This window comes from Sinocyclocheilus anshuiensis, unplaced genomic scaffold, assembly GCF_001515605.1.
Source record: "Sinocyclocheilus anshuiensis isolate Anshui unplaced genomic scaffold, SAMN03320099.WGS_v1.1 scaffold579, whole genome shotgun sequence".
Lineage (NCBI taxonomy): Eukaryota > Metazoa > Chordata > Actinopteri > Cypriniformes > Cyprinidae > Sinocyclocheilus > Sinocyclocheilus anshuiensis.
Window position 1 is genome coordinate 1,160,040 of NW_015551075.1, and position 10,267 is coordinate 1,170,306.

Sequence of the window (10,267 nt, forward strand, 5' to 3'; positions counted from 1 at the left end):
TTTTGCAGTGTTGTTTAGTATTATTTATATGCTGTTGTATTGTTTATTTATATATTGAATTAGCTTTTATTTTTATACTTTCAGTTCTTATTTTACTTTTAGTTTGTTTTAGTAATTTTATGTACATTTGTATTAGCTTGCTTTTTTAACATTTCTATTTAGCTTTATTTTTTTTCTAGTTTTAATTTTAGTACTTAAACTTATTTACATTTATTTTATTTTTATTTTGTTCCATTTATAGTTTAAATTTTTCTTCTGATATTTAGATGTCAGTTTTATTTCAGTAAACAAATAATTTTGTATATTTTTAGTTAGCTTTTTTTCCAGATGTTTTATTTTTATTTTTTCAATTCCTAATTTTTAGTTCATCAAAGTTCATCTTTCATTCAAGATTGTTATATTATTCCAATCAACAAATGATTTTTAAATAATTTTAACAATAATAAAAAAAAAATTTCCTGAGTTTATCATTTTCAATAATGTTTTCATGTAATATTGATATTTTCTTTACATTTTATTTTAATTAACATGTTTCTAATAGTTCTAGTTAACAGTAATAACAGTTATTTTTATTTCAGTTATTTTATTTTTATTTTATTCCATTTATAATTTTTTTTGTTTTATTCCATTATATAATTAGTTTTCATCTAATATTTATGTTTATACTTTATTTTATTTCAGCTTTATTTCAATCAACAAATTATTTTTAGTAGTTTTGGTTAACTATAATAACATTTATTTTTATTTTATTCAGTTTCTAATTTTCATTTTAAGTTTTCATGTAATATTTAGTTTTATTTCAGCTTTCAATCAACAAATGAATTTGAATGGTTTTAGTTAACAATAATGCCGCTTCGCAGCTCTTTTCCATACAGCAGCAGTTCGCTGGGATTGCAGAAAGAACCAAAACACTATAAAGTGTCTCGGGCGTAATGTCTATTCATCTTTAAGCTGAAGAAGTGTCTCGGGCGTAATGTCTATTCATCTTTAAACTGAAGAAGTGTCTGTTGGGAGCCGTTGTGAATGTGTCTGTGTTGGTTTCTCCAGATGTGTCGGGTGAGAGCAGCCAGAGCGGAGGGCAGTTCCAGGGCCGGCCGTCTGAGGTCTGGTCTCAGTGGCAGAGTCAACACCACAGCCAGCAGGGAGGAGACCCGCATCCTCATCCTCATCCTCAGTCCAGCCAGACCGAGGTCTTCCAGGTGAACTCACTGTCATACACATCAATATCCACCTGTATGCAGTACATTGGAGACCTCTGTTGATGGGAAATTGAACATTTGAAGGTCTTTAATTGACCTGCAAAAGGACATGCTTCTAAAGAAACGAACCAAACTAAAGAATAAGAACTAAAGATTCAAAGGAATAGTTCAAATAAAATTTCTGTCATTATTTACTCATTTTACATTATTTACTTTTATATACTTAATTTTACTTTCATTTATTTAAATACATTTTTTTAATTCATTTATAGATTTTTTATTCTCTGGTTTATTTTTATTATTATAATTATATTTCTTAAATAGTTATTCATATTTTGATTTGGCTATTTTTATATTTGCAGTTTTTAGTAATTTTGCTATGTGTTCTAGGCTTGCCGCGATAGACGGTGCTGACGGTAATACCGGTGTTAAGCCGCAACACCGGTTATTATACATTTTATTTATTTATTTACTTCCCCTTTATTTTAAGGGGAAGTCGTGGCCAAATGGTTAGAGAGTCGGACTCATAACCCAAAGGTTGCGAGTTCGAGTCCCATACTGGGCCACATGTCACGTCACTTTTTTCACTTTCACTTTCGTCATATGTTTACTTAGCCTATTTCCAGTTTTGTATACCTATTTAAACTTTATGTAAGTTATTTGTTATTTTATATTAGGCATAGCCTGCCCTATAGCATGGTGCATTTTTATTTGTTTTGTTAATAAAAGTTCTATGTTTTATATATACGCTAAAGTGAGTTTGACGTTGTATTTTGTTGTTGCATTCAAGCAATTGACGCCGAACTGCCGCTAATTCAAAAGTGAAAGTAAAATGCAGACGGTGCTTTTAAGCTATTTAAAAGCGACGGAAAGCGAGGAAAAGAGGGAAAATTCAAACGAACTAAAAACGAACAAATGCTTTATGCCGAATTGCCGCTGTTTCAAAGTGAAAGTAAAATGCGCACGCTGCTTTTACAAGCTATTTAAAAGCGAAGGAAAGCGAGGAAAAGAGGGATCGCCCCGCCCCCGCGGTGATACCGGTATTACCGGTGTTGTCACACATCGATTAACCGGTGGGAAAATTTCCTCACCGTCACAACCCTAAAGCACCATCTTTCGGATGAGACGTTAAACCGAGGTCCTGACTCTCTGTGGTCATTAAAAATCCCATGGCACTTCTCGTAAAGAGTAGGGGTGTAACCCCGGTGTCCTGGCCAAATTGCCCCCCTGGCCCTTGTCAATCATGGCCTCCTAATAATCCCCAACCACTTGATTGGCTCTATGACTCTCTCTCCTCTCCACCTGTAGCTGGTGTGTGGTGAGCGCACTGGCGCCGTTGTCCTGTGGCTGCCGTCGCATCATCCAAGTGGATGCTGCACACTGGTGGGGGTTGAGGAGAGACCCCCCCCCCATGATTGTAAAGCGCTTTGGGTGTACAACAATACACAATAAAGCGCTATATAAATGCATCATTCATTCATTCATTCTTATTTTTATAATTTTTAGTTTTTTTTTTATATTTCTACTTAGATTTTTCAGTTTTAGTAATTTTAGTACTTCAACTTAAACATACAATTTATTTCAGTTAGTTGCCAGGGCAATGTTTCTCTTTTTCATTTGTTTTCTCATATTTCATATTTTTTATTCATTTAAAAATTAATATATACTAATATTTACAGTCTATTTATATTTATTTTCTGTTTATATTCTCGCTAGAATTGATCAAATGTAAATGTGTATCTTCAATGTTAGTCACTTTGGAGAAAATCTGTGCATAAGTGTGTTAAATGTAAATGTGATTTTATTTCAGCTTTATTTGAAGTTTTAGTTAACAATAATGTTTTGTGTTGGAGACAGAAATGTAAATACTCTTTTGGTGAAAATGGTCTCTTCAGTTATAGCTCCTAAATCTCAAATACGGCGCGTCATTGATGAGCTGTGATAAAAACCAATGACAATTCGCCATTGATGTCGAACCTTGTGTGACACGTCCTATTTGAGAAAGAAATATTTAAACTTTCCTACAGATGTTTGAATTATTTTATTGATTCTTTTCTTAGTCATGCAAATTCACTAATGTAGCATCTCTTTATATGAATCGGCCTTTATAGTTACATTCACCTACACTACTGACCATAGCCTTTCTGATTTAACGCCGCGCTCTGTTTCTGTCCCGCAGGATATGCTGCCGATGCCTGGTGATCCCACCCAAGGAGCAACCAATTACAACATCGAAGACTTTGCCGACCTCGGCATGTTCCCTCCGTTCTCTGAGTAATCTGAGACTCTTTTGTTAGTTTGTTTGTTTGTTTTGGTTCGGACTGCAGTATCTTCATCTCACATGTGACACACATGACGCTGCTGAAACACATTTCTGCATTCACACACACACACACACACACACACACTTGACTTGATCACTTGTACACAAACAGTTAGAAACACACAGTGCTAAGAGCAAAATAAATATATTCCCAGTCTTGATGCTCTTCTTTCATTTAACCATCATGTGATGATTAACTGCTGCCATTAGCACAAAAAAATGTACGCAAACATCATTTATAAAATAAATTTGCATTTACAGCCAATTTTGTGAGCAGTAAAAGTGCAAGATTATTTATGCAAAGGCATCATTTACTTATAATAAAGCAGCATCAATAATAAGCCTAAAATTCATAGAAAGCAGGCAAATTAATGCCTGGATTGGGCAAAATGTGAATATGACACGGGATTCTACGTCAAATTACTGTAAGTTAAAGTTAGAGGATTCAGCCAGCAACTTCAAGTCAAGACTGTTCTCACATACACACATAAATATAACGCCGTTTTTTTTTTTACGTTTTTATCGTACAGAAGTATTTTCAGAATCTTTTGAGAAGCGAAGGATGGTTTTCTTCACTTGTTGCACCTAATTTTTCATTGCCAAACAGCATCTCGCTGACAAAAAAAACGCGGAGATATTTTTACGCTTACCGTGTTAAATGTAGTCTATGTAGTGATGTCTGTAACCTAGCTTAACTAATAATAAATGTAGACGGATGTAAAGACAAAAACAGTATTTGATTTGAATTTAAAATGTGCATTTGCAATTTTTTTTTTCTCTCTTACAAAAACACTAGCATCAGTGTCACTTTGTGAAGTAATCGTCACCAGCCTCATATGGGCAGATGCAGCATAAATCTCAAGCATTTCGCGGTGTTCATTGTAATCTTTGTGGCAGCTGCGATTCTTACTATTAACTTTTGGACTAATAATGTGGACTTCTTGTTTTCTCGATCATGCCACAACTCTGGACTGATGGAAAGACCTTGACATGAAATCTACACCTTTTTGGAAATCAAATGGATGTTTAATGTAAATAATGTGATTTTTTTATGTCAGAACATGTTTTATTTCACATACAGCTATATATACTTGTGTAGGTTTAATATCATTGTGTGCAATGTGAGTACATATTTAACTCTCAGTACTTAGTTAGCCTGTCAATTGTACAATGAGTCTAGGATTGTATAAACTGTGTAAATGTGTTCCGTTATTTTTGTGTAACTTTATGACGAGAAATTGTGCTTGTGACAATAAATTCTCATTGAATATGTGGATTTCAGTCAAACTGAGTGAGCTGTATTTATTGGGTCGCTAAATCGACACATTTACCTGTTTTAATATGACATAATAATAATTTCTTGAATGTTGGTGAATATTAGGGGTCTTGAATGTGCATGAAAATGTGTTTTGGAAAGGCTGTACAAATTTTGTTATCCATTTTGATTTCATGTCGGCCACTTTCAAAACACGGACGTTAATTTTTATTTTACCTATAATGGAAAACTACATGTAGCAGTCGTAGAGTTATGTGCAGTATATTCTATGGTCCGTATACATAAAAATGTATTGCTGCTCCAAGAAACGTCAATGGACAGATTTTGTTCGTTTTTCTTTTTATCTAATATTTATATTTTCCTTTTTTAAACTTTATTTCAATTACCAATAACAACTTTTAATAGACCCATATTTTAGCTGAAGCAATCATTTGAAGTTTAAAACATCTAAATTATGGATTTGTTTCTTACAAACACAGTTTTTTTTGCTTCCCAAGACATTAATTGATTGGAGTGGTGTGGATTACTTGTGGATTATTGTGATGTTTTTATCAGCTGTTTGGACTCTCATTCTGACGGCACCCATTCACTGCAGAGCATCCATCGGTGAGCAAGTGATGGAATGCTATACATTTCTCCAAATGTGTTCAGAAACAAACTCATCTAAAATGTCCTGAGGGTGAGTAAATTTTCAGCAAACTCAATAATGGGTGAACTTTTCCTTTAAAGTAAATCACAAGTTCCAGTTATGTGATGTGGTATGTTATAACCCATGTGGTAATGTTCACGCACACTCATCTTGTATATGACCATTCTGACATGACTTGAAGATAGCAAGGCTTTTTTTTTTCTTCTACATGCATGTGAGCTTGCAAAGAGACCATATCAGCTTGTCATATAATTGCATTTCTGTACACTGTCAAAAATGTTCACGTTGAGCTCCTCCTGGGTGAAGCATGACATGACTTGACTGGCTAGAAGCGTAAACATCAGATCCGTTAAATCACGTTCATTGCGTGCCTCAGTTTAATGCAGAAGTACTTTTCAGATGTATTCAGCATTCCAGAGGATCTTGATGCTCTTTGATTAGACTGTCTAAACACTCGCATGACAGCTCAGATGTTTAGTAGAGAAACTTGAGATGTTTTGCAGGGGTCAAATGCATCGAGTCTGGCTGCTTTCACTGTCATTCCTGCATGTTTGCATTGATGTTTTATAACAGTATAAGTTTTCTTGAACTAATGGGATTCACTGTTAAAAAAAAAGTCAAGTAGGTCTTTTAAATAATGGTTAAGATAACTTGAGATTTACTGGAATATTAAAACTTTATTGTAGTTTACTGAATACTTTGATGTTCTAACAACTGTTAGAACATCAATAGCTTATCAATAGCTTTTCAGTATGATTTCTTCATTTTTAAGTCGAACCAAATATATCACATTTGCTTTCTTCCCATTATGCACCCTCATGAATCGAATAGCATAACAATGCATTGTTTGACCATTTGACAGTTTTATTTATACTGTTGTTGTTGATTTTATTAGCACATTTAGTAACATTTAGGATGAGTGTGCTCCTCTATTTGAAATACTTGTTTTAATCATCTCATGATTCATGAGAGGTTGTGGATAGTTTAAAGAAATAGTTCATCCCAAAATGAAGATTTGCTGAAAATATACCAACCCTCACACCATCCAAGATGTAGATGAGTTTGTTTCTTCATCAGAACAGATTTGGAGAAATGTAGCATTACAACACTTGCTCACCAATGGATGCTCTGCAGTGAATGGGTGCCGTCAGAATGAGAGTCCAAACAGCTGATAAAAACATCACAGTAATCCACAAGTAATCCACACCATTCCAGTCCATCGATTAATGATTTGTGAAGCGAAAAGCTTCATGTTTGTGTATTATTGTGATGTTTTTAATCAGCTGTTTGGACTCTCATTCTGACGGCACCCATTCACTGCAGAGCATCCATTGGTGAGCAAGTGTTGTAATGCTACATTTCTCCAAATCTGTTCTGATGAAGAAACAAACTCATCTACATCTTGAGGGTTGAGGGTGAGTACATTTTCAGCAAATTTTCATTTTTGGGTGAACTATTCCTTGAACTCTATTAATTTGACACAAAACACAAGGAGATGAATTCAACTAAAAAAAAAAGCAATGCAAACGGTTGTCATCCTTTTTTATACTTCCAAATAATTGTAAAAACTTTTGACTTAGTTGTTAAAGTTTCATTCCCCATCTCACAGGCCTGCAGCTATGCAATCAAGCCTTGTTTTTGTTTTGGAATGCTACCAGTGCGTTTATTTCATGTTGCGTGCACTATACACTGTCATATCTGACAGGATCAGGTCAGGACCTGTTGGGTTTCGCAATAAAACCATTAACATGTTTTGAGTGACAAATAAAAACATAACTTTCTGCCCTGCTGTTTTCAGTTGAACTGTTTCATATGATGTGGAAAAGATGATGGTATGGATTGCTCTGTCAGATTAACAGCTAAGCATCATTCTACTGACTTTAGACGGCTAACTTTGAGTGTCTGTCATGTTCAGGCCGTTAGATTTCCAATTCACCTCAGTAGGAGTTTCTCTGTTGGCGCTGCTGGATGCAGGATGCTCCTGCTGTCTGAACATACTGGAAAACTGGTGTCATGACAGCAACACTGACTAATGGCACCACAAGAACACACACATTCCCAAAGCCTTCACTAGTGACTATCCTGAGCCGTGACGTCAAAGACAGCAGACAGAGAGAAAGATCAGTCCATTTCAAGTTGTTAATGTTTATATCTGCCCTTTGTGTGTTTATTTATTTAATATTCTGGCTAATTTGGTTATGATTTCAGCTATTATGAGCGTTGCACTTTCAGTTCGGTTTAATACATTTTGGCATAGTTTATTATTAACTATTTGAATCTATTTAAATAATCTTTTGTTTCTGAATGCATATATTCATATTGCTTAAAAGCAGCATAAATCTGTTCATTGTGACAACAGTTACATTTATGTATGTACTGTAAATATGGCTAGCTATGGAATATCCGCCCTTTGTGTGTTTATTTATTTAATATTCTGGCTAATTTGGTTATGATTTCAGCTATTATGAGCATTGCACTTTCAGTTCGGTTTAATACATTTTGGCATAGTTTATTATTAACTATTTGAATCTATTTAAATAATCTTTTGTTTCTGAATGCATATATTCATATTGCTTAAAAGCAGCATAAATCTGTTCATTGTGACAACAGTTACATTTATGTATGTACTGTAAATATGGCTAGCTATGGAATGCTTGTTCCATAGCTAGCCATATTTACAGTACATAAATAAATATTCAGTTAGTTAAAATGTATGAGACTGAATCAAACAGGATAGATTGACGATAAATATATAAACCTGGTTATTGTATAAAACACATTCAGTTTATTACTATTACAGAAATCTTACCCATTTAATTTGACTACAATATATGCATCAAATTAAGTTGATCAGTTTGTTTGTTAAAACTCTGTAATCCAAATGGATGAAAATCTTATATATGCATTTCAAATACATAAGTCTTAAAGTGCCCCTATTATGGATTTTTGAAAATTACCTTTCATGCAGTGTGTAACACAGCTCTAAGTGAATGAAAACATCCTGCAAAGTTTTAAATCTGAAAGTGCACCACGTATAAAGTTATTGTCTCTCAAAAGAAAGAGTCGACTCTGAATCATTGAAACGAGTCGTTTTTAAAATGAATCCCAAGCCGTTTCATGTTGACGTCAACATGAAACATTAGCATATCGCCAGCCCACTTGTTGGTCTTTTCGCGTTGGTCTGAATGAAAATGCAAATTCATTCTTTGCCACTAGGTGCTGCTTTTGGAGCAGTAAAATAGCGGTTTCCCCGGTAACGCTGTACACAAAGCAGCACTGCGCTCACAAACGCTGCTTTATCAGGAATTATAGATATGATGAAATGAAAATGAGACCAATCGGACCAATCAGCGCAGATTAGCGTCAGGCAAAGGAGGGGTTTGGAAAAATGAATCGTTGAGCGAATCGTTTGGGAGTCGTTGAGCAATAAAGCCTAAAATAAATGTTATAAGACAATGAAAGTGTTTTTTGACCTTGCATGCATGTCAACCTGTTGTTGGGGACTCCCAAAACCAAAATATGAACCTTTCATTACCCATAATAGGGGCACTTTAAATTTAGGCCTAAATATTTTTGAGTTCATGTTTAAAGGGGTCATATGAGGCGATTTCAATTTTTCCTTTCTCTTTGAAGTGTTACAAGCTCTTCGTGCATAAAGAAGATCTGTAAAGTTGCAAAGACTAAAGTCTCAAATGTTCTTTTTAGCAGCATCATATGACCTCTTTAAAATCTATACCACAGATTTCTCCAGATTTTCTTGCCAAAGCAGCATAAAAAATGGGGAAAAGGTCTCAAGTTCAGTGTGATATTTTGCAATTCATTCTTTCTCATCTGTAAAAAAATGCTGTACACGTCTCTTTAAACATTTTTATTTGTGTCAAAAACGTATTGAGTTTTAAACAGCTGTGCCTGTCCTGATACATGGCATATGTTCAGAGATGTTTCTTTTCTTTCTGATTTCTCAGAAATTTCCAAGGCCCCTAAAACAACAACCCATCCCGCTGTGCAATACTTTCTCTCAGTTTGAGTATGTATGGAAACATTCACTTTTTAGTGTCTCTGTTCCAAAACATAGTCAGCTTCCTACATACGAAGTTTGTAACTATATGTTCAGTATTAAATTATGCTGCCTTCCTCTTTTGGGCAAACTCTAAAGCAACAAAGTGATGCTATACGGTTTTTTTTTGTTTGTTTTTTTTTCCTCATCATGAAGGCCCATGAAAAATCAAACACACTGAATCCTGTCATTTGTTCTCCAGTGCATTGACTCTAGCTTTGGGAAGTCAGAAACTTCATTAGAGGGGAACAAGCTCAATCTTGGGTCTGATAAGATTCCCAGAATCTCCCCAGGACCTCAATTAAGTTTCATGTAATCTCCATGTGTGTAATGTGAGATGGTTTCTGGTTCCTCTTGAATGTAGGTTGACATTCTCCCAACTTCATTAGAGGGGAACAAGCTCAATCTTGGGTCTGATAAGATTCCCAGAATCTCCCCAGGACCTCAATTAAGTTGCATGTAATCTCCATGTGTGTAATGTGAGATGGTTTCTGGTTCCTCTTGAATGTAGGTTGACATTCTTTACTTTCCAAAGTGAAACTGGCATTGGTGATCATTAGCTACGAGAAGCTCCCTTTGGGCGAAATTTCCTTGAGGTTCCTCCACAATGTTTACAGCTAAAACTCTTAAGAAGACATCAATTACTCTGAGGACCTGAGGCGAAGCTGTGATGGACACGTCGCTGAAGATATTTTGACAACCTCCTCTGCCTTCAAACCATTCAAAGAGAGGGCAGCTGCCCCCTGAAAATGTTTCTTTACTT

General features: G+C 34.9%; 1 protein-coding gene across 1 annotated transcript in view; it reads left to right on the forward strand.

The window, feature by feature from the left end:
* The window catches only part of LOC107662321 (aryl hydrocarbon receptor nuclear translocator 2-like), an 80,778-nt gene extending 75,969 nt beyond the window's left edge, over positions 1-4,809 (forward strand). The window contains exons 18-19 of the mRNA XM_016452307.1: positions 1,015-1,199; positions 3,379-4,809. Of these exons, the coding sequence (XP_016307793.1) occupies positions 1,015-1,199; positions 3,379-3,477 (284 nt within the window). The 3' untranslated portion in view covers positions 3,478-4,809. The remainder of the gene's footprint in view (positions 1-1,014; positions 1,200-3,378) is intronic.
* Positions 4,810-10,267: the final 5,458 nt, after the last annotated feature.